The sequence below is a fragment of the Ochotona curzoniae genome, unplaced genomic scaffold, assembly GCF_017591425.1.
Source record: "Ochotona curzoniae isolate NIBS_2020 unplaced genomic scaffold, NIBS_Ocur_1.0 contig_1014, whole genome shotgun sequence".
Classification (NCBI taxonomy): Eukaryota; Metazoa; Chordata; class Mammalia; order Lagomorpha; family Ochotonidae; genus Ochotona; species Ochotona curzoniae.
Genome location: NW_024464920.1, coordinates 5,231,269 through 5,254,359, shown reverse-complemented (window position 1 = coordinate 5,254,359; position 23,091 = coordinate 5,231,269). Strand labels below are relative to the sequence as shown.

General features: G+C 47.8%; 1 protein-coding gene and 1 long non-coding RNA gene across 3 annotated transcripts in view; both read right to left on the bottom strand.

The window, feature by feature from the left end:
- The window catches only part of COPZ1 (COPI coat complex subunit zeta 1), a 30,202-nt gene extending 17,581 nt beyond the window's left edge, over positions 1 to 12,621 (bottom strand). Inside the window, exons 1-2 of one of the 2 annotated variants that reach the window (XM_040979995.1) lie at positions 12,388 to 12,621; positions 3,581 to 4,155 (exon numbers count right to left, since the gene is read on the bottom strand). In XM_040979995.1, the coding sequence (XP_040835929.1) occupies positions 3,581 to 3,604 (24 nt within the window). In that variant the 5' untranslated portion in view covers positions 3,605 to 4,155; positions 12,388 to 12,621. Of the gene's footprint in view, positions 1 to 3,437; positions 3,561 to 3,580; positions 4,156 to 12,387 lie in introns of those variants that run through there. The other variant, XM_040980000.1, reaches the window with a different exon arrangement.
- An 8,749-nt stretch (positions 12,622 to 21,370) lies between these two features.
- Positions 21,371 to 23,064, bottom strand: LOC121156386. Its single transcript, XR_005883860.1, has 2 exons — positions 22,754 to 23,064; positions 21,371 to 21,453 (listed from the first exon to the last, which is right to left on the bottom strand). It is a non-coding gene; the product is annotated as an uncharacterized LOC121156386 (long non-coding RNA).
- Between the last annotated feature and the right edge of the window lie 27 nt (positions 23,065 to 23,091).

Sequence of the window (23,091 nt, the reverse complement as noted above, 5' to 3'; positions counted from 1 at the left end):
GTTCCTCACCTGAACCACTGAATACAGAGATTATCTAATTATTGTTTTCTCACTTCTCCTAAGGAAGGCAGAATTCTGATTGTAAATACAAAAGGTTGATTTTTTTTTTTTTCCAAAAAGAGATTTATTTATTTGACAGGGTTACAGAGAGAAGGGGATGAAAGCAGTGGAGGGTGGGGAGAAAGATAATCTTATGTGCTGGTTCATTCTGCAGACGGCGTCAACAGCCTGGCTGGGCTAGCAACCAGATGCTGTGTTCTGGTCTCCCACATGGGTGGCAGGGCCTCAAACACTTAGGCCATCTTCAGGGAGGTCATCTAGCAGGGAGCTGGATCGGAGGTGGAGCAGCTGGGACCTGAACCCATATGGGAATTATACAGAATGAATGCCTTAGAGTATTAGCGTTTAACTCTTTCAACTCCAGTTAATACGGTCAGGATGGTGGGAAAGGTATATAAAGCCTTACTTGAGGAAGCTTTATTTATTTACTTATTATGCGGGGAGGAGGGCAAAATAAACTGAAATTGTAAAGAGAAAAAAAAGTGTTGAAAAGAGCTCACACAGATGAAGAAAAATGTTAAATACCCAAGAATTTGAGAGGTTAGCACAGCAATGACACCTGTTGCACCCAAGAAAAACTTTTTCTATACCTCAAAGTGTTAGTTGTTGAAGTGACAATTCTGTATATTGCAGAGGTTAAAAAAACAAACAAACGACAAATCAAGCAACAACCTCAGCCATCTGTTGGCAGCAGAGACTGGGCAAATGGAGACCCTAGACGGGACTGTGTCAATCAACGAACTCTTCAATGACCACATCATGATTGGGGTGGCGAGACTGGCAACGACCCATGGATAGTGAACTATTGGAACCACTTGATCGAGTATCTCGGAGCGCACCCCACTCCCGGGACTTGGGGTGGGCGGGAGATTGGGTGGGGCTTCTTCCTCTATATCCCCCTTTAGACCTTGACCCTTTTTTACCCCAATTAAATTTGTAAGGATTGTCAAAATTAAATAAAAAAAACAAACAAACAAAAACAGAGAGGCCCCAGCACGACAGCGTGTGGTTAAGTCCTCCCCTTGCACGTGCCAGGATCTCATATGGTTGCTGGTTCTAATGCCAGCAGCTCCACTTCCCTTCCAGCTCCTTGCTTGTGGCCTGGGAAAGCAGTTGAGGACGGCCCAAAGCTTTGGGACCCTGCACCCGTGTGGGAGACCCGGAAGAGCTCCTGGCTCCTGGCTTTGGATTGGCTCAGCTCCAGCTGATGTGCTCATTTAGGGAGTGACTCATCGGATGGAAGATCTTCCACTCTGTCTCTCCTCTCTGTATACCTGCCTTTCCAATAAAATAAATAAATAAATCTTAAAAAAAAAAAGAAAGAAAAAACAATCAGAGAGTATCCACAGTAACACCAGATGGACTTGGTCTGGAAGGATGAGGAAATCAAAACTTAATCTTGATAAATAATATGTTGCTCCTTTTTAAGATTTATTTCATCCACTGGAAAGGCAGAGTGGCAGAGAGCTAGAGATTCATCTTTCATAGACTGGCTCACTCTTCAAATAGCTGCAACGGCCAGGGTTTGGCCAGACAGAAGCCAGGAATCGCATCTGGGTCTCCCGTGTGGGAGACAAGGGCCCAAGCACTTGGGCTGTCATCCACTGCCTTCCCAGACACATCAGCAGGGAGCTGGATTGAAGGCAGTGTAGGCTGGGACTGGAACCCACACTCCACTATGGGATGCCAGCATCTCAGGTGGCAGCTTAACCTGATGACCACAACACCTACCCCAGGATGATTTTTAAAGTCAAGACCAGGACATCTGATCAAATTAGCAGCCTGTGAAAGCGGCATCTTAAGCACAGGTTAAAGTGGAGGACTAGGGCCCGGTGCAGTAGCCTAGCAGCCAAAGTCCTCGCCTTGGGCCCGGTGACATGGCCTAGTGGCTAAAGTCCTCACCTTGAACGCGCCAGGATCCCATATGGGCGCCAGTTCTAATCCCAGCAGCTCCACTTCCCATCCAGCTCCCTGCTTGTGGCCTGGGAAAGCAGTTGAGGATGGCCGGGCCCATAAATAAATCTTTTTAAAAAATAAAATAAAGTCCTCGCCTTGCATGCGCGGGGATCCCACATGGGCACTGGTTCATATCCTGGGTCTCCCACGCAGGTGCTGGGTTCCAAGGCTTTGGGTCATCCTCGACTGCTTTCCCAGGCCACAAGCAGGGAGCTGGATGGGATGTAGAACCGCCCGGTATACATATGGCATCTGATCCCAGTGGTTGCAAGGCGAGGATTTAACCACTGAGCTGTTTAGCCAGGCCCAGCAGACTTCCTTCTAAACGTACATAAGGAGCAGTCTAAACACTTGCAAAGAACCCAACTCTCTCGATTCTATCCTAGGCTGCCACCTGGCTAAGAAAACTCCAAATCCACCTGCTACAGAAAGCACTCCAAACTTCAAGCTTTTGAGCTTAAGAACCCACACCATGAGAATATATTTTATCGTGGGTATTTTAAAAGGTGAATTAAAGCCTATGACTCTCTTTTACCTGGTGAGGACCTCTGGAATAGAAGAGAAAGCTTCTTAGAAGAGACAGAGACTGCAGGAGGGCTGGTCACTAAATTCCTAGACCTGAACGCAGAGACACTCACACCTTCCAATTTAACACAGACCACTTTTCAAGTAGATGCTCTGGTCCAGTTTCAAAGAAAAGATAACAGATATTTTGCTGGAACACACGAAAAGTAGCCTCTAGACAAGAGGGCTAACACACTTCTTGAAACACCACAATGTTCGTATAACCAAAGAGAGAAACAGCAACAGGACCCTACGTGAGATTCCCTCAAGTCCAAACGGGGTTGGGAAAAGGAGAACAGAGAAAAGAATTCAGGCTATCTCTATAAGGAATTTCAGAACTTGGATGGAATACTGATTCTTCATCCTGACAGATATCACAGGGGCTATGAGGAGACGAAAGTAAACACAGTTTCTTGGAAAGGACTAAAACAGGGATCTATCAGTGCGAAGTCAAACTTTAAGAACCATCGGGGGCTATCTGTGATGAAGAAAAAAAAAATATGTATTCTAGCTTTATAATTTGGAGGCGAATGTGGAGGTTTCGGGAGACTGAAATCAGGACATCCCTCACGAGGCTGAGAAGTCAAAGGGCAGCCGAAGCACCCCTAACCAGCACGCCTGCGACCCTACGTGTGCTGGGAGCCGTGTATTCCCTTCAATTTTGCACAGACTCGGAGCCCTCTCCCCGACTCCGTTTCCTCCGGCACTAGGCCACACGCTTATTCCAGGGCCGGAATACATCCCTCGGCCCCCGAGGATCATCCGGACGCCGCTGTGTTCCCCTCCCAGCTCGGCCTGAACCCTGACTCCCGCCCCGCCGGCCACGGTAACAGCTCCGCAGCCCCTCCAGCTCCTACCAAAATCAGCGCCTCCATCTTGCCTCGCAGCTGGTGCCGACGTGGAGTCGCAAAAGCAACGCCGTCGCTGATTGGACGTACGTCTTACTCAAACCCCGCCCCCTATGAGGATCATTGGATAGGAACAAACTAGCCATTGAAACCTTGGCCAATCCGTGTCTTCTCATGCTTAGCGGAAGCAAGTCATCCAGCCAGAGGGCGCAGGTATTTGATTGTCAGCTTGAACATTCAATAAAACGCCAAAGTCTTACGACTGAATGGGGAGGGAGGGTCAGTGGGGCGGGACTGTTTCCATGGGGAACAGAGGAAACGATTGCTAATTTCCGATTGGTGGAACGAAGGACACGTGATACCATGACCTCATTTGTGCGCACTCCCTTTAGAGGGCGCTGTGTCTCCTTGGCCTTTTCCTGCGCAAATCCTACGTCAAGGTCGGTTCCCGGTGCCGTCGTTACGTCTTCCGTGTCCGCGGCTGCTGTGACAGAGTTCCCCTTACGCTCGTTCACTCGTCTTTAGCATCCACACTGAAAGTCTTCCCACCGGTAGAGTTAGAACCGACAGATGCCGAAAGATAACTAGATAAACGAAGGTCACCCGGAGCGGAGAGCCACAAGGTCCCGCAGCTTCCCCACGGATGAATAAGAAACCAAGAAAACGAAAACAAAAAATCTCCCAAAACAGATTTCCTTTGGTTCAACGTCGAAGTCGCATGTTGGAGCTGTGGAGACCAAAGAGAGTAGGAAGGACTGAAGAGTAAAAATATCAGAACAAGTTGGGGTACAGGGAGTAGGGTCTGCGGTTTTCCAGTAGGGACAAGCATTGCAAAATGAGAAAAGAGAAGTTTGCCAAATGCAGGATTTCACAATAGGGAAGGGTTTTTAATGAAGTTTATCTTTTCCTTACCCCTGCTCCCTGGTTCAATGCCTCTCTTACGCCACGGAATCTATTGTTTTATTATTCCCAAATGGATCCTCCCCCTCCCCATCTCATTTACAAGTTTTCCTGTTCTCCAAGAAGAGAGTCTAAACTTCACTGTGGGTTTTTTTTTCTAATACTTTCAGAGTAAAGTCAGAAAAAAAAAAATAAAGCAATACAGAACCACAGAGGTATTATGTACCATTAAGGAAAGTAAATGATGGAGTTTCAGGCTCCTGGTTTAAACCAGCCGCTCTCCAACTGGTTATTGTGGCATCTGGGTGAGCAAATCAGAGAATGCAAGATTTCTCCCTCCCTGTCTCTCCCCCTTTCTCTCGTTCTGTATTTCAATTAAATAAATAAGTAAATGTCTTTTTAAAATATTAAAAAATGTGTTCGGCCGTGGGGTTGCGGCAAAAGCAGCTCCCTGCAGTGTGGCGGTTATGGGAGGTGTCCCAGTCAGGCTGAACCCAGTGCTGGGGACTCAGGCCAAAGTCACTGTCGACAGGCAGTGACTGAGTCCTAGGCTTTCTGCGGCCAGCGTACCAAGTGGTGCCAGGCTCTGCCTGCTGTCCCCCCACCCCCGGCAGTGAGCTCTGGGGTTTTTAGGATATGTAATTGCTGCCTAGGAACATCCATGGATAAGGCCGGTGTGAGTGTAGGTGAGAGATTAATTCTCTGTGATTCCCAGCAACGGGGTCACGGAACTTGCTGGTAAGAGTGGAGATTGAGACCTGGTGGTTTGAAGGAGAGCAGCCATAAGATCTATTTGGGCCAGACTGATTCATCGGCCCAAATGGGAATCCTGAGATGGGCTGTTATGTAGAGCATCACTGACTGCCACACACCAGTCCACATGAAAGCTATAGATAGGGGCCTGTATGGCAGGGCTAGGTACCAGTACCTGACTGAGTGGTGGAACTGAGAATGGGTCACACTTGGCAGGGTCAAGACACTAACCAGCACATGAGAAAACCAGGTCCAGGTGTAGATTCTGTGGGGGGAAATGTGGTCCAAACCCTGTGGAAATACAAGTCCTGCTGATTAGCTTGCAAGCTGGGGTGATGATGGGCTGAGCTAGGTTTGACCACGGAACCTGCCATCACTTACAGGTAAAAGAACCGACAACAGTAGTCTGGGCAGGTCAAGGCAGCAGCACCCAAATGTGCATCCTAAAATAGGATGTGGAATGGGCCGAGCTGCAACTGGAAGGGGGTGGACCAGGCAGGGCCAAGCAAACCTCAACTCACAAAGAAGAACAGAAATCAAGATGGAGCACATGTCATGCTGAACTAGGCTCTTACACTGAGTGGTCTGCATGAGACAGGGATACTAGGCCACAGCATCAGAGGCAAAATCCAAGACAGGTGAGGGGCTAAGCCAACTGGGTCAGAGCAACCACTGGCACGTGTGCAGTCTTTGTCTGGGAACAGGCTCGGTTGGGGAGTTGTGAGTACACCCTTGTTGGGTTGGGGTTTCCATAGGAGAGTGCAGGGGCCAGAATGGAGGCTGCATTCTGGTCTGGATATGGCTGCAATCTCCCTTGGCACAAGTGTGAACTGGGGCTGTATACACCTAGCCGGGCTAGACACCAGCACCATCTGGTGTTCTGGAGAACCTAGGACAGACTAGGCTAGGTCTCTGCCCCTACTGAGTCATGTGTGAGCAATGTCTGGATATAGATGAGCCTTGGTTGGGCTGAAACATCCAACAGTAAGAACCAGAATGGATTGAAGGCTAGCAAAGAGGGCTGGCCCATGGATCCACCAGTATGCACAAGACCTGGCATAGGGAGAGGTTCTGATGGAGGAGCTTGGGAAACTCCTCTGTTGGGACATAGTCCTACAGATGAGCACAAGAACCATGATAGCGAGCAACCTAGATCAGGCCAGAGAAAGATACCCACTGGCACACATTTGGCATAGGTCGGGGACAGACCAGGCTGGATCAGTTCACATCACCCACTGGTGAATCTGAGCACCAGAACAGAGTGTAGGCCGAGCCAGGTTCAGTTGTGACACAAACCAGTGCACATTACAGAATGCCAAGGTTAGGTGAACTGTACCAGATAGGGTTGCAGCACCCAACCAGCACACATGAGAACTAGGCATGGAAGGGACAGAGCCAGCAGGGGGAATGTGGGTTCCCTTGCTAGACAACCACTCCCACTGGAGAGCGTGAGTTGGGATGGGGGCAGACCAGACCAGGCAGGGCTACAACACCTGTGGGCCTCATGTGAGCTAGATCAGGGAAAAGCCAGGTTGGGCTGACTGTTCCAACTAGTGCAACCAAAGGTTAGAGTGGGTGAGGGTTGGTTGGGCTTTTCCGCAGCATCAGTGGGCAGATGCTGGCACTAGGGGCTAATTCTGTCAAGTTAAACTGCAGAACCACCTGGAGAGTGCATAATTCAAGAGTGGGAGTGGCCCAATAGGGAAATAATGGGCACCTCCCTCTTGGGTTACCACTCTTACTGGAGAGCATGAAAATCAGGTTAGGGGCAGGGGTGACTAGACAGAAAGGCACCTGCCAGTATGTGTGTGGGCTGAATAGTAGGTTGGTTGGGTTGAACTAGGCTTCAATGCCCATTGACATGTAGGAGAGCTGAATGGGATGTGGGACAGACTGAACAAGTCTGAGGTAATACTGGCAAGCATGCGAACCAGGGTAGGGGGCAGGCCTGGTTAGGATTATGGTGAATCGCCCCAACTAGGCTGCAGCTCCCACTGGTTTGCGTGAGGGCCAGGTATGAAGTGGACAGGATTGGTCTGGACTGCAACAACCATTGGTTGGCATGGAAGACAGGACTGGAAACAATTGATCCAGCAAATGCAATGGCCAGCATGTACATAAGCTGATTGGAGTGATGGACAGTGCCAGACCGTATACTGGCACGCACAGACAAGAATCAGGTCTGGGATCACCTCAATGAAGTTTCTTTGGAGATTCCCTCCAACTGAACTGCTGATCTCAGAGCCCCAACCATGAAGAGACTATGTCAGCCAGTGGATTCTGAATAGATCTTTCTTGCTTGAAACGGCAAGATTGGCAGCAATTCATAACTGTTGAACTGTCAAAACTGCTTGAGCAGGACCCTTGGAGCATTCCTCACACCAGGGACCTGGGATGGGTGGGAGGCTGGCTGGGGTTTCTCCCTTTGTTTCTACCCTGACCCCAGATACAGGGGGAAAAATGATGATATTAATGTGGAAACAATGGTCCTACCCACTTTCCTGTTGCCCTTGACAATTTTTATCCTAATCAACTATGTAAGATTATAATAAACAAACAAATCAACAAAAATTTAAAAAATTTTTTTTGAAAGGCAGAAGAGAGGGAGCGGTGAAGACAGAGAGATCTTTCATTCACTGGTGCACTCCCCAGATGGCCCAAAATGCCAGGGCTGGACCAGACTGATGGCAGGAGACTGATGGCAGGAGCTTCATGTGGAACTCTCACATGGTTGCAGGGCCAAGCACTTGGGCCATCTTCTGCTGCTGCTTTCCTAGGAGGATTAGCAGGGATCTGGGTCAGAATTGGAGTAGCCTGGACTTGAACCAGCACCCATATAAACCAGCATTGCAGGGTTAACCCACTTTATCACTATGGCAGCTGCATAAATTAGTTTTAAAATTGAAATCAAATGGTACTTTTACAATTCACTCCTCTGGTTTGTGGTGTGGAACAGCCTGACTTGGGTCCCAGTTCTATGTGAAGGACCCTGCTTCAGTTCTGCAGGAACCCTGAGGAGGTATAAAATGTGAGCTGTTTGCTTCCAGAGTGTGGTTGACTCTTCCCTCTTTGGGAAGTAACTGATTTGAACACTCATTGTTCCAAACCATGCAGATCTTAGCTCTCCAGATTGTTGGGTGACTGTGCTATAAGGGAATTACTGCTGACTCGATCTGAGATTTTCCATCATTTTGTTTTATTTATTTGAAAGGTAGAGTGACAGAAGAGGGTGGAGGAAGAGAGAGAGATCTTCTACCTGCTGGTTCCTGTACCTCAGTGCTCACATGGACCAGGCCAAGGCTAAATGCCAGCAATTCAATCCAGGTCTCCCACATGGGCAGCAGGAACCCATGACATTAGCCATCACTGCAGATTTCCAGGGTCTGCGTTAGAGGAAGCTGGAGCCAGGAAACTGAGCCTGACATGCATGTGGAATACAGGCACCGAATCTATTATTGTGATGTTCACTCTCTAAGCTATATAAATGTTTTAAAAAATTATTTATTTGGGCCCGGTGCAGTGGCCTAGTGGCTAACGTTCTTGTCTTTGATGCACTGGGATCCCATGTGGGCTCCAGTTCTAATCTTGGCAGCCCCTCTTCCCATCCAGCTCCCTGATTGTGGCCTGGGAAAGCAGTCGAAGACAGCCCAAAGCCTTGGGACCCTGCAACCACATGGGAGACCTGGAGGAAGTTCCTGGCTCCTGGCTTTGGACTGGTGCAGTACTGGCCATTGCACTCACTTGGGGAGTGAATTATTGGACAGAAGATCTTCCTCTCTGTCTCTCCTCCTCTCTGTATATCTGATTTTCCAATAAAAATAAATAAATCTTTTTTTTGTTTTTTGGGGTTTTTTTTAATATTTATTTTTATTATTTTTTTATTGGAAAGGCGGATATACAGAGAGGAGAGACAGAGAGGAAGATCTTCCTTCCGATGGTTCACTCCCCAAGTGAGCGCAACGGGCCGATGCTATGCCGATCCGAAGCCAGGAGACTCTTCCGGGTCTCGCACGCGGGTGCAGAGTCCCAAGGCTTTGGGCCGTCCTCTGCTGCTTTCCCGGGCCACAGGCAGGGAGCTGGAAGGGAAGCGGGGCTGCCGGGATTAGAACCGGCGCCCACATGGGATCCTGGGCATGCAAGGCGAGGACCTTAACCACTTGCGCCACCGCGCAGGGCCCAAAAATAAATAAATCTTAAGAAAAATAATTATTAATTTGGGATCCAGTGCAATGGCTCAATAGCTAAATCCTTACTTTGTAAGCACTCTGGGCACTGGTTCATGTCCTGAATGCTCTACTTCCCTTCCAGCTTCCTGCTTATGACCTGGGAAAGCAGTGGAGGATGATCTAAAGCCTTGGGACCCTGTTCCTGCATGGGAGACCTGGAGGAAGCTCCTAGCTCATGGTTTCAGATTGGCTCAGCTCTTGCCTTTGCACCCATTTTGGGAGTGAACCAGTAGACAGAAGACCTTTCATTCTGCCTTTATTGGAAAGGCATAGTTCAAAGAGAGAGCGAGAGAGAGATATCTTCCATTCACTGATTCACTGCCTAAATGGTTGCCACAGGCAGAACAAAGCAGGACCGAAGCCAGGAGCTTCATCTATGTCTGTCACATAGGTACAAGGACCCAAGCACTTGAACCATCTCCACTGCTTTCCCATCCATATTACAGGGAACTGGATTGGAAGTGGAACAACTGGGACTTGTTCCAGGGCCCGTCTGGGGTGCTGGAGTTGCAGGTGGCATTTTAAACCCTCTATAACACAGCACCTGCCCCTTGGAATTCTTTGTTGAATACCACAGCCAAGGCCTGAAACCTTCCCTGTTGTCCACCAGCGGAAGTGAACACTTCCTGCTTGCTGCCATCACCGGCTCTGATCGCAGCCGGAGTGTGCACAGTGTAACTGATCAGTCTAAATGGAGAATGCGCTTCATCCCAGGAGCTCCTGTCTTTAGCACCTAGCACTCAGAGTTTACTGAGTGGGGTAAATGTTTGTGAAAATGTCAGGCACAAAGACTGACGTACAGTGTCAAAGGGTGATGTAGGTTTAAATGCTACTCAAAGGACAAAAGTACCAGGGAGTGCCTGGGTACTGGGGTAGGGTGGAGGAATGCAGAGGGAGTGTAAAGTCTGGCCTTGATTCATTCATGCTTTGATGAAGCCACAGGTATGGTTTAGTGTGAATATAATCATGAAGTCTGAAATATGTAAGCTTGCTTGCTTTCTTTCTTTCTTTCTTTCTTCTAAAGATTTATTTTATTTTTATTGGAAAGGCAGATATACAGAGAGGAGAGACGGAGAGGAAGATGTTCTGTCCGATGATTCACTCCTCAGGTGAGCGCAATGGCCGATGCTATGCCGATCCGAAGCCAGGAGACTCTTCCGGGTCTCCCACGCGGGTGCAGGGTCCCAAGGCTTTGGGCCGTCCTCGACTGCTTTCCCAGGCCACAGGCAGGGAGCTGGATGGGAAGCGGGGCTGCCGGGATTAGAACCGGCGCCCATATGGGATCCCGGGCGTGCAAGGCGAGGACCTTAACCACTGCGCCACCGCACCGGGCCCCTTCTTTATTTTTTAAAGATTTCTTTATTTTTATTGGAAAATCAGATACATAGGGCCCGGCGCGGTGGCGCAAGTGGTTGGGGGTCATCGGGATAAGAACTGGCACCCATACTGGATCTGGCACATGCAAGTTGAGGACTTTAGTCACTAGTTTACCACTCTGCGCCCACTTTTTCTTTATTTTAATTGCAGCCAAAATATAACATGAAATTTACTATTTCAACAACTTCTATTTTTAATTTAATTTCTTTCTTTTTTTATTGAAGAGACAGCACAAAGAGACACAGAGAGAAAGAGCAACCATCCGCTAGTTCACTCCCCAAGTAGCCGCAATGGTCATAGCTGAGTTGATTTGAAGCCAGGAGCTTCTTTCAGGTTTCCCACACAGGCGCAGAGTCCCAAGGATTTGGCCATCCTCTGCTGCTTTCCCAGGCCACAAGCAAGGAGCTGGATGGGAAGTGGAACAGCCAGGATATGAATCGGTGCCCATTCATAAGGGATCCAGGCACATGCAAGGTGAGGATTTAGCTACTAAGCTATTGTGGTTGGTCCTCTTTTTTAATATAGAAGATTTACTTATTTTTATAAGAAAAGCAGATCAGATTACAGAGAATGAGAGACAGAGCTGTGCAGATCCGAGGCCAGAACCCGGTGATTCTTCTGGGTCTCCCATGTGGGTACAGGGTCCCAAGGCTTTGGGCCATCCTCAATTGCTTTCCCTGCCACAAGCAGGGAGCTGGATGGGAAGTGGAGCTGCTGGGATTAGAACCGGCGCCCATATGGGATCCTGGCGCTTTCAAAATGAGGACTTCAGCCGCTAGGCCATGCCGCCGGGCCCAACATTTGTATTGTTTTAATTTTACTTGAACGGCAGAGAGACGTCAATTTTCTGGTGAAACTCCCTTTGAATCTCTCATAGGAGGCTTGCAGGAACCCAAAGCCCAAGGGTCGTTATCTGCTGCCTTCCCAGGTATTTAGCAGGGAGCTAGACCAGAAGCAGGTCAACTACGATTCCAAGCAACACTCCAATAAGGGCTGCGGGTCTTCTGTACCATGCTTATTTTTATTCCTTTTTTTATTGTATACAACCTTCTTAGTCAGTTTGAAGTGATGTCTCTTGTGATTTTGACTTGCATTTCCCTAATGACTAATGGTTTTTAACATTTTTGTATGCTTGTCTGTTTGCATATCTCTTGGGAGAATTGTCTGCTCAGGTCCTTTACTTATTTTTAGGTTGTTTGTCTTTTTGTTGTTGAGTTGTAAAGTTCTTTATATAGTCTAGACACCAGACTCACCAAACACAGAAGTGTTTGATATTCTCTCTTGTTCTGTGGGTTAAATGGAAGCAATTTATACAATTATCGATTTGACAGCTTTGTGTGCAAAAAGGATTGGAAGAAAGAAAGTTAAAAGACCGACTAGGAAACCGGCCCACTTCTGCCAATTACAATAACAAAAAAATGTCCACAAATGTGTGCACCACAAGTGAAATTAGAAACAAAAGTGTGATAGATGAAATTGGTCATTTGTAGAAGTTGCAAATGGCCTGGGTTAGTTTCAGGAACGCATAATTCTGTCAACATACCTAAAGTTCTAGAAACTTAATCATTTAAAGTAAAATGGCTAGAATCCTAACACAATCCAACTTTGAGCCAATCAGTTTCAATAAGATGACTGAAAGGATTATTAACAGAATCAATTATATTGAGTTGGCTGCAACTGACATCCAATCATTTGAACTGTACCTTGTCTTCAGAGAAAGAAGAGAGGATGTTCTACTAAGGACCCCTCCACCCCTGGTCTTCACCACCAGTTCTCAGTGTTTCTCCAGGCACATTCAGAGATAGCTCCTTGTGTGGCCTGCATACATTAATATTCTTGAAAATTTTCTATACTTATTTGCATAAGATTCATTTATTTATTGTTGGAAAGGCATATTTATGGAGAGAAGGAGATACAGAAAGATCTTCCATCTGTTAGTTCATTCCTTAAATGGTTGCAATGGCCAAAGCTGAGCCAATCCAAAGTCAGGAGCTTCTTCCAGGTCTCCCAGGCAGGTACAGGGTCCCAAGGCTTTGGGCCGTCCTCTGCTGCCCTCCCAGGCCACAAGCAGGGAGCTGGAAGGGAAATGGAACAGTCGGGACATGAACCAGTGCCCATATGGGATCCCAGTGCATGGAGGTGAAGGATTAGCCAATTGAACCATTATGTTGGGCCCTTATATTTATTATTATTTTTTTAAAGATTTATTTGATTCGAAAGTTAGATATACAAGAGAGGAGGAAAGACAGAGGGAAAGATCCTCTGTTTGCTGATTCACTCCCCAAGTGGCTACAGTGGCCGAAGCTGAGCCTATCCAAAGCCAGGAGCCAGGAGAGTCTTCTGGGTCTCCCACTTGGTGCAGAATCCCAAGGCTTTGGGCCATCCTCGACCATTTTACCAGGTCATAAACAGAGAGCTGGATGGGAAGTGTGGTTACTGGAATTAAAACCAGCGCCCATATGGGATCCTGGCACATGCAAGGCAAGGATTTAACCACCAGACTATCACACCAGGCCCTTTTTTCTTATTTAAAAAAAGAAAAATTTTATTTATTTGAAAATCAGAGTACTGAGAGGAAAATACTGGAACATAAAGAATCTTCCAATTGTTGGTTTAGTCACCAAATGGCTTAAACCGCCTGTGTAGGACTAGGCCGAAGCCAGGCATGCCATCTGGGTTCTCCACATGGGTGGCAGAACCCGAGTCCTTGGGTCATCATCTCCTTCCTTCCCAGGGGCATTGGCAGGAAGGAGGATGGAAAGCAGAGTAGTCAGAACTGGAACAGACACTATGATATGGGTGTAGGGTTACCAAGTAGTCACCTCATTGACTGTGCCATAAGCACCTGCCCCCTGAGTGAACTCTTCAGAGTGCTATCTTAACATCTTCTGAATTACTTTATCACCCTTCCACGAAATTGCGTCAAGTATCAGCAGCTGTGTAGGGTGCACCATTGTTGAGGGCAGGACTTAAATACTGTCCATGTACTCTGCCCATTGCCCAGTGCAATCCAGTTTGTTTCCACCCTTCCCAGGGCATAGAGTGACCAGCCTCAGGTAGGCACAGGGGCAGCGCCTTCTCCTTTTGTTCTTCTTTATTTGTTTATTTGAAAGGCAGAGTTACAGAGGGAAAAATAGATCTGTCTGTCCACTGGTTCACTTCCCAAATGGCTGGGTCAGGCTTAAGCCAGGAAGCTGGAGCTTCATCTGGGTCTCCTGTGTGCATACAGGGGCCCAAGCACTTCAGCCATCCTCCACTGCTTTCCCATGTGCACATTAACAGGGAGCTGGATCAGAAGTGAAGCAGCTGGGAGTCAGCACCATGGCTCAAGGGGCTAATCCTCCACTTTCAAGCACCACCATCCAGTATGGGTGCCAGTTTGTGCCCTGATTGCCCCACTTCCAATCCAGTTTCCTGCTGATGGCTGGGGAAAACAGTGGAGGATGGCCCAAGTCGTTTGGCTCCTGTACCCAAGTGGGGGACCTGGAGGAATCTCTTGTTTCCTGCTTTTGGATCAGCACAGTTCCAGCTATTGCAGCCATTTCGGGGGTGAACTAGTGGCTGTAGGATCTTCTCTTCTCTGAAAAAGGAGGAGAAGGAGAGAAGCAGCTGGGACCGCAACTGCCACCCAAAAGAGATGCCATCACTGCAGGTGTCAACACTTTTCACCACCACCTGTTCCACCACCCCTGTTCCTTCTTAATGAGGAAGAAGTAAAAGCGTGTGGAAATAGCCCCAAGTCAGCTGCCAGGTGTGGTATTGGAACAATAAAGCAGACTTAATTAAATACATCCAGGTTAGCCGTGAAACTTGAGGCAGGATCATCTGCTGAGGAGGAATTTCGGGAAAGAGAAGCTATGAAAGTCACTGCAAAAAACAGAAAAGAGAAAACATCAGGGAAGTGTTGCATATGGAAATGTTAGAGTTGTAGGGGATAAATTTAAAGTGAGATGCATCAGTAAGATCCTGAGGTTTTTTTTTTTTCTTCATCAATATTTAGCTTCTCAGATTCAAATGCGAGAAACTAAATTGTTGGATTTAATGAGATTGAGGTGGGAGGAGGCTTTCCAGAAAGTTCAATGGAGAGGAAATGGGTTGCCAAAGTTAGCAGTGTCTGCAAGTTTATATAGTTCTAGGTATGAAACAAAATGGATGAGTTATTTTTTAAAAGGAAAGAAAAGATGGTATCATTGGTTTGGAGTCTACTGGGCAGGGGACAGAGGTATTAAGACAAGAAGAAGGATAGTGGAGTGTGAGAGGGAAAAACAGGTAAGTGGTGAGATATGTGATCATATCAGAGAACTTTTTACTAACTGAATTGTTAGTTTCTTGTCCAATCCTTGGTATTTTCTGACTTCTTCCCACCTCTCTTTGCACCAGAGGGGAAGATGTAATGACACCTGCTTTTCTATTTTTTTATATATAGTAAATTTTCTTTTATTCGGAACCACTTACTTAAAGAACTTAAGTGCATTAGGACTCCAGTCTAGTTACAGAGGCAGACTCCTACTGGAGAGGCATGTATAAACACGTACTCTAGATGCAGCACAAAGCACTGACAAATAGTAAACTTACTCCAGAATACATTTTATTTGAAAGGCAGAGCAACAGAGAGAAGAAAGAAATCTTACATCTGCTGGTTCACTTTCCAAATGGCTATAATGGCCAGGCTGGTTCAGGTCAAAGCCAAGAGGCTACTGCTTTGTCCAGTGTCTCAAGTTGCTGCAGGGGCCCAAGCACTTGGGCCGGTTTTCACTTCCTTTCCTGGGGTATTAGCAGGGAGCAGGAACAGAAGTGAATAACCAGGACTTGAACCGGCATTCACTTGGGATGCCAGTGTTGCAGGAGGCAGCTTAACCCACTGCACCATTCCATCAACTGATATCTAAGAACCTTGAAAAGCACCTACGTTCCTACCAAGGAATTGTCCCTGAGTCCTGGTCACCATGACTCACCCTGGGGTCCTAGGAATTTGCCTCTACACCCAATTCTGCCTCTACCATCCTGGGGCTCTAGTACACTGCAGTGGATAAAACATTTCCAGACTTTTCTCCCCACAATAGCACCTTTGCATAGATCTTTTCTTCTACCTGGAAAATTTCTTTTTTTGTTTGCTTGGTTTTTTTTCCCTAGGAAATCAGACTCCTCTACTTACTCACTCACTCTTCAAGACTTGCTGAAGACTCTTGCTGAAGACTCTTGCCTTTCCTTTGTTCTCAGAGAAAGTGATTTGTGTATTGGCACATCAGTAGTAGCCACATCCATTCATGTGTTTGTATTTGTGTCTGCGCCTTTGCATCCTTTGCGAATGCCCAAAGGCAAGGGTTACACCTTCATTATCTTGATATGCCTTCAATTTAGCAATTAGTATGTCCTCTATAAATATTTGTGGAATGCATAACTGCACATTAAAGTTAAAACTAGACACCCTGAAGTATGTATTAAAGACAAGACATAAACCATCATCCCTCTCAATAAAGTTAATAAGTTGGGTTGGCATAGTAGGTTAAACTGGCATGCTCTGTATCCCATATGGGCACAGGTTTGAGTCCTGGCTGTTCTACTTCTACAACTCCCTGTTAATATACCTGGGGAAGCAGCAGTAGATGGCCCAAGTGTTTGGATTTCCTGCTGTCCACATGGGAGACCAAGATAAAGTCTTGTTTCCTGGCTCTGCCTGACTCAGTACAGCCATTTCGGCCATCTGGGAAGTGAACCAGCAGATGAAATATTCTCTCCCTCTCTCTGTACTTATAACTATGATTTTCAAATATATATAAAAATTTTTTAATTGCAAAGTCAGATATAGAGAGAGAGGAGAAGAGACAGAGAAGAAGATCTTCCATCCGTTGATTCACTCCCCAAGTGACTGCAACAGCTGGAGCTGCGCCAATCTGAAGCCAGAAATCAGGAGCTCTTCTGGGATTCCCATGTGGGTGCAGAGTCCCAAGGCTTTGAGTTGTTCTTGACTGCCTTTTCCCATGCCATAAGCAGGGAGCTGGATGGGAAGTGGCGTACTAGAATTAGAACCGGTGCCCATATGGGTTCCCGGCATGTTCAAGGCAAGGACTTTAGCCTAGGCCACTGTGCCGGGCCCAAAATATACAAATCTTTTTAAAGCTGGTATATTTTAAAGATTTATTTGTTCATCCAAAGGCAGAGTTACAGAGAAATGAAGACAGAACAGAGTGTGATATCTTCCATCACCTGATGTCTTTCAAGGCACAATACAGAGGGCTGGCTCTGGAGTGGAGTAGCAGAATCTTGAACCCAAACCCATATGGGATGCCAGTGTCACAGGTGGTAGCTACATATGTATTAAAGATTTATTTATTTTTATTGGAAAGTCATATTTACAGAGAGAAGGAGAGACAGAGAGGAAGATCTTCCATTTGTTGGTTCACTCCTCAACTGGCTGCAATAGCCAGAGCTGAGTTAATCTGAAATCAGGAGCCAGAAGCTTCTTCCAGGTCTCTCACAGGGGTGCAGGGTCCCAAGACTTTGGGCCGTCCTCGACTGCTTTCCCGGGCCACAAGCAGGGAGTTGGAAGGGAAGTGGATCAGCTGGGATACAAACTGGTACCCACATGGGATCCTGGCATATGCAAGGTGAGGACTTTAACAACTATTCTAACTATTCTAACACGCTGGGCCCAAGCACTTGGATCATCTTTTGTTGCTTTTTCCTAGGGGCATTGGCAGAAAGCTAGATCAGAAGTGAAGTATCTGGGACTCAAAGTGGTGGTTGGATAGGATACTGGCCTCAATGCCAGCCCTTTTATCAAGGCAAAGTTGAGGGATGCCTAAGCAATTTAAATGACTTGCCCAAGTCCACACTCCTATGCATTGAGCTGACATTGAAAGTCAGATCTGTCTTCTACTCTGTACCACCTCTGAGAAGCAGACAGGGACAAGGTGGGCATTCCAGGTGGTTAGGAACAAAAAGAAGCAAGACTGCCAGTAACAGATACCCAGGGGCAGGGACATAGGGACAAGCAGCCAGCCATCTATTCTCTAAGTAGAGGATGATGGGGAGGGTCCTGGCGCAATCTCTCAGTGGATAAATCCTCACCTTACAAGGGCCAGAATCCCATATGGCCGCTAGTTTGTGTCCCGGCTGCTCCACTTCCCATCCAGCTCCCTGCTTGTAGCCTGGGAAAGCAGTCGAGGACAGCTCAAACCCTTGGGACCCTGTACCCACATGCGAGATTCAGAGACTCCTGGCTCCTCGCTTACAGATGGGCTCAGCTCCAGCCCTTGTGGCCAGTTGGGGGGAGTGAACCAACAAATGGAAGATCTTTCTGTCTCTCCCTCTCTGTAAACCTGCATTTCCAATAAAATAAATCTTAAAAACAGAAAAAAAAAAAAAGCAGAGGATGGAACTTCCTGGACAGCTCCACCCACTGCAGATTACAACAGTAAGGGGTGGGGGTTCTGGGGTTCCTGGAAGGTGACCGAGGCCTGCCACACTGACACTGTGCCTTTTCCGCGTGTGGAAGCCCCACCCAACACTGCTGGAAGGGGAGAAGGTGCAGAGGAATGATCCTGGACGGCTAGCCCTGATGTTGCTGCTGCATCTTAGTTGTGGTCCTCTCCCAGAATCAGGCTGTTCACCAGCCTCAGCTCTGTCCCCAGTTCTCCCTACCAGATAAGACCCTATGACATCCTCAAGTGCCTGAGCACGTTGGCGTCCATCATCTAAGCATTCATCTCCTCATGGGGACAGATTCATCTACAATGATCCTGTTTTATCTTCCCAACAGCTCCATGTTAGCATCACTATCTCTATTTCTCAGGAGAAAAATTGAAATTCAGAAAGCTTGGGTTGTCTAAGATCACATAATAGATGGGGTTCAGTCTCCCCTTACCTCTAAGAATTCTTATCTGGGACTAGTATTGTGGCACATGAAGTTAAGCTGTTCCGCTGTAACATCGGCATCTCATATCCCAACCCAAATTCAAATTCTGGCTGCTCCACTTCCAATCTAGTTCATGTAGGAGACCCAGATGGAATTCTGGGATCCTGGCTTCAGCTTGGACCCACCACAGCCACTGTGGTTATTTTATCTGGGGAATAGACCAGTAGATAGACAATCTTTCTCCTTCTCTCTGTCTCTCTCCGTATCTCTCCCTTTCTCTTTACCACTCTGCCTTTCAGATAAATATATCTTACAAAATAAAAAGTAATAGGATTTCTTATCTGACAGAAAGAACCTCTTCAAACGCCTTTCCAAAAACACTAATCCTTAGGGGACTGTTGTGCCACAGCAGTTAGGACATGGCTTGGGACTCCCGTGTTCCATATCCAGTGTCTTTTTTTTTTTTTTGTAAGATTTATTTTATTTTTTATTGGAAAGTCAGATCCACAGAAAGGAGGAGAGACAGAGAGGAAGATGTTCTGTCCAATGATTTACTCCCCAAGTGGCCGTAACGACTGGGGCTGAGCTGACTCAAAGCCAGGAGCCAGGAACTTTCTCCAGGTCTCCCACATGGGTACAGGGTCCTAAGGCTTTGGGCCATCCTCGACTGCTTTCCCAGGCCACAAGCAGGGAGCTGGATGGGAAGTGGGGGCACTAGGATATGAACTGTTGCCTATATGGGATCCCGGAGCATGCGAGGCAAGGACTTTAGCCACTAGGCCACTGCGCTGGGCCCCCAAGTGTCTAGTTTTGAGAATCTGGTATAGCTTGCTGCTAATGGGTACCCTGCGAGATAACAGGTGATGCTTTAAGTATTTGAACCCTGCCACCTGTGTGGAGACCCTGACGCAGTGCAGACTCAGCCCTGGCTGTTGCAAGTCTTCAGGAATCAACTAGCAGATAGGAGATTTCTCACTGTGTGTCTGTCATTCTGCTTTTCAAAATAAAAGTGAAAAGAAAAAAAAAATTCTATCCTTAGGGTAAGTCTTAGCCCTAATGGTTAGGATGCTCATGTCCTGCACTGGAGTGTGTGTGTTGTTGTTCCAGTTCCAGCTCCTGACTCCACCTTCTGCTAATGTAGACCTTGGGAGACAGCAGTTACAGCTCAAGTAATGAGATTCCTGCTGCGCATGTAGGGGGCCTGGATTGAATTTCTGGGTTACATCTTTACTGTGCCTCACCCCAAACTCCGCTCTTCTGTCTAATGGGAGCCATGCTTATCTCCTCCCCCCCCACCCCCCGGCCACTTCTTTCTTCTTCTCTCTCTCTTAAAGAAATGAATACTAAAAGGAATATAACAGACCATAATCATACCATAACAGCTAAACCTGTGACAGTGGCTCCCATATGAGCAGTGGTTGAGTCCTGGCTGCTCCACTTCTGATCTAGCTCCCTGCTGATGCCCCTGGGAAAGTAATAGTAGATGGCTCAAGTGCTTGGTCCCTGGCACCCATGTGGGAAACTCAAATGAAGCTTCTGGATCTTGGTTTTGGGCCTGGCCCTTGGGGCCATTTGGGGGAATAAATCAGTAGCCGGAGTATCTGTTTCTCTATATAACTCCACCTTTCACATAAAGCCTTAAAAAAAGTTATTTAAACAAAAATCCTATTTGGGCCTCAGTTTATGTCACCCCTCCTTAGAGGGAACCTCACTCACTATTCCCTTGTCCTTTTACCACCTCCACCACCCCACCCCCAGCCATCGGGGTAACTGCCTGGCTCTGCTGCCTAGGATAACGCCCAGCCCTCCTCTTGCCCCCTGTGGCTGCCTCCCCTTTCCGTCTGTTGAGAGAGGAAGCCAGTGGGAGGCGGGTGCAACCCTGCAGGGCACTGATAAAGGGCCAGCCCTGCCCCCGCCCTCTGGGGCCACTGTGGTCAGACCAACAGGCAGGCAGGCAGGCAGGCAGGCAAGGCAGCCAGCTCCCTGTGGGACTCAGGGCCCTCCCCTGGTTCTACCTCTGCCCACCCCGCCCTTCTAGGGAAGCTGGTTGCATAACCCAGAGAGGCGTTTGGCAACATTGCTTGTGGCTTGACCTGACACTGATGCTGGTGTCCACATGCATCAAGTGGGTGAGGAGGGGTGGGGTCGCCAGGGGAGACACAGCAAGTCAACCTCAAAAGGAGTAAATGACCTGATCAGATGGAGAGGAACGAGACAGGGAAAGTTATAGGGCCACACCTTTTTCACCTGTCGCATCTCTGCTACCTGGTATGAGAGAATCCCACGGACAGGAAAACCCAACCCTCCTGGCTGGCGTGCACCCAATGCACTGCAAACTAACTGGAGAGGAGACTTGGGTAGAAGGGGTTGACCCCGGACTTGAAGAACCTGAGAAGACAGGGAGAAAGAAGCCCTTGAGGGCCGTTTGCAGGATTGTGGAGGAAACAACACAGCCTGGGAACCAGTGGAGGTCTCTTCCTGTGGGGGTCAGATGGAAGACACTTGCACAGGGCCAGAGCCTGGGTGATGGCTGAACGTTCATTTATCTCTCTGTTTACCCCATTACCCCCAAAATAAACAGCAAAAGACTTCAAACACTTCTGTGTATCCTTGTTCCTTAGTGATCCAATACACTCTCCCTAGCTTGGCTTCCATGACCCTTCATGACCTCAGGCAAACTTACCTCTTACCGCCCCTCATCTCCTACCCTGCCCTAGTAAAACCACAGGCTTACTCTGTTCTGTCCTCTTTGCCTTCATGCTTTTGCATGGTCTGGGGAATCTCGCATGATTCCTAGCAGCCCAGCTTCTCTAAGAAGCCTTTGCTGATTTTTCACTAGGCAGGATGTATTTCTTCTACTGCTCCAAGGACACTTCATTGAGATCTCTCTTCAGGTCATTTCTCAGCTACACTGTAAGGGAGGACCACAAGCCAGGCTTTATTCATCTTTCTCAATGCCAGCAGGGAGTAGATATTCAATAAATGTGTTGAATGTGTGAACGGTGAAGCTCATGTCACCTAACAGTAGCAGCGTTGGCTGCAACGCCACAAATGGGGTCCTGAACTGCTGGTTCTCATATCCATGTCCCAGGGGATCAAGGTGCTGCACGCCTGATCGGATGACCTCGCTTGTTACAAGTGAGCGCAGAACCTGTTATTGACCTCAACATAAGGCTCATTCCACATTCAAATGGTGCTGTATTCAGAAGGCGCTTGCATCCGTATCCAGGCCCCCTTAGAATAAGGGGTAGTGACCGTCACTCTTGTGGCTGATTACACCATGACATCAGGTTACAAAGAAGTTGATATGACACTTACTGGAATTCAGTGCTTTTCACTGTGGTTTGCCCGTGCATGGCCATCAGTGCCAGCCCATGCCGGCTGCATGGGAGGCTTCTTGTGGTACCCAACACCACCTCTATTTGTGTTGAATGTGTGTATGGGGTGTGTGTTGACTTCTTAGGGTAGAACTGGAGTAGCTGTGGTAGGACTAGCAACATTTGGAGCACAGACAGTGTCTGTTCTTTATCAGTGAAGAGAGAGCATTTACCATTATTTGAACAGGGAACGCAATCCTATCAGGGCCTTACTGATTGAGTGTCAGTTCTGCCTGAGAGTGTTACCTGTCTACTTCCCCAATCTGTTCATGTTTCTAATGATCTCGAACCCCAGGAGAAGGGAGAAATACACAGTGCCAACTGCAGACAAAAGGAATTGCAGCTAGATGTGCAAAGGAGCTTTCTTAAAGCCGAAAGTCATGGAAAGCCAAGAAGAGGGAAAATTCCTTTCTCCCAAGCCTCCAGGAGCTGATCAGTTTTAACCTGTGACTTACATTTTGGGGCTTGGAGGCCAAAGGGGGAATGAGGTAGCTTCAGGAGTATATATTGGTGTGATCCAGAACTGCTGTGGGGGCTTGGGGATACACCTGACATTCTACACATATATGTTGGCTGTCCAGGTCTAAGGTGCCTATGCTGCAAAAAGGGTGGCAGAGGGTACCCAGGGGTCCCCTTTAAGGGAGATGAATAATCTGCCTGCTGGGCAGCCCCCACACAAGGAAAGGAAAGCACTGGCCAAGAAAGAGGTCTTTGTCTTAGGCTATCTGAGGCTGAGGGGGAGGGGATAGGCTGTAGGTGAAAGGACACATCAAAGCAACCAGTCGCACCCTCTCTAGTCCCAGAGCCTAAGAAGGCCTTAACCCCAATGCTCACCTGCTGACAGTTGAGAAGTGAAACATCTGGTCTTTCAGCAGTCCTCCACCTCGCCATGACTCAGTTTCCCCGACCTACAGAGAGAGCTGTGGGGCCAGAAGAAAGAAGCTGCAACCTGTATACAGTGTAGAGGTCATTTGGGAGTGGACCGTGGAGTTGGACGCAGACCTGGCAAGACCTGGCGGGGTTCCTGGGCCGAAAGACAGGCTTGGGAGAGGCTGGGAGAGGCTGGGAGCCCTGTGCGCCCCCGCTGGCTGGGAGCAAGGTGGGGGCGGGGTGCGGGCAGAAACCACACCAGGCTCAAGTTTCCTCTCTTGGCCAGAAGGGGCAGGAGGAGA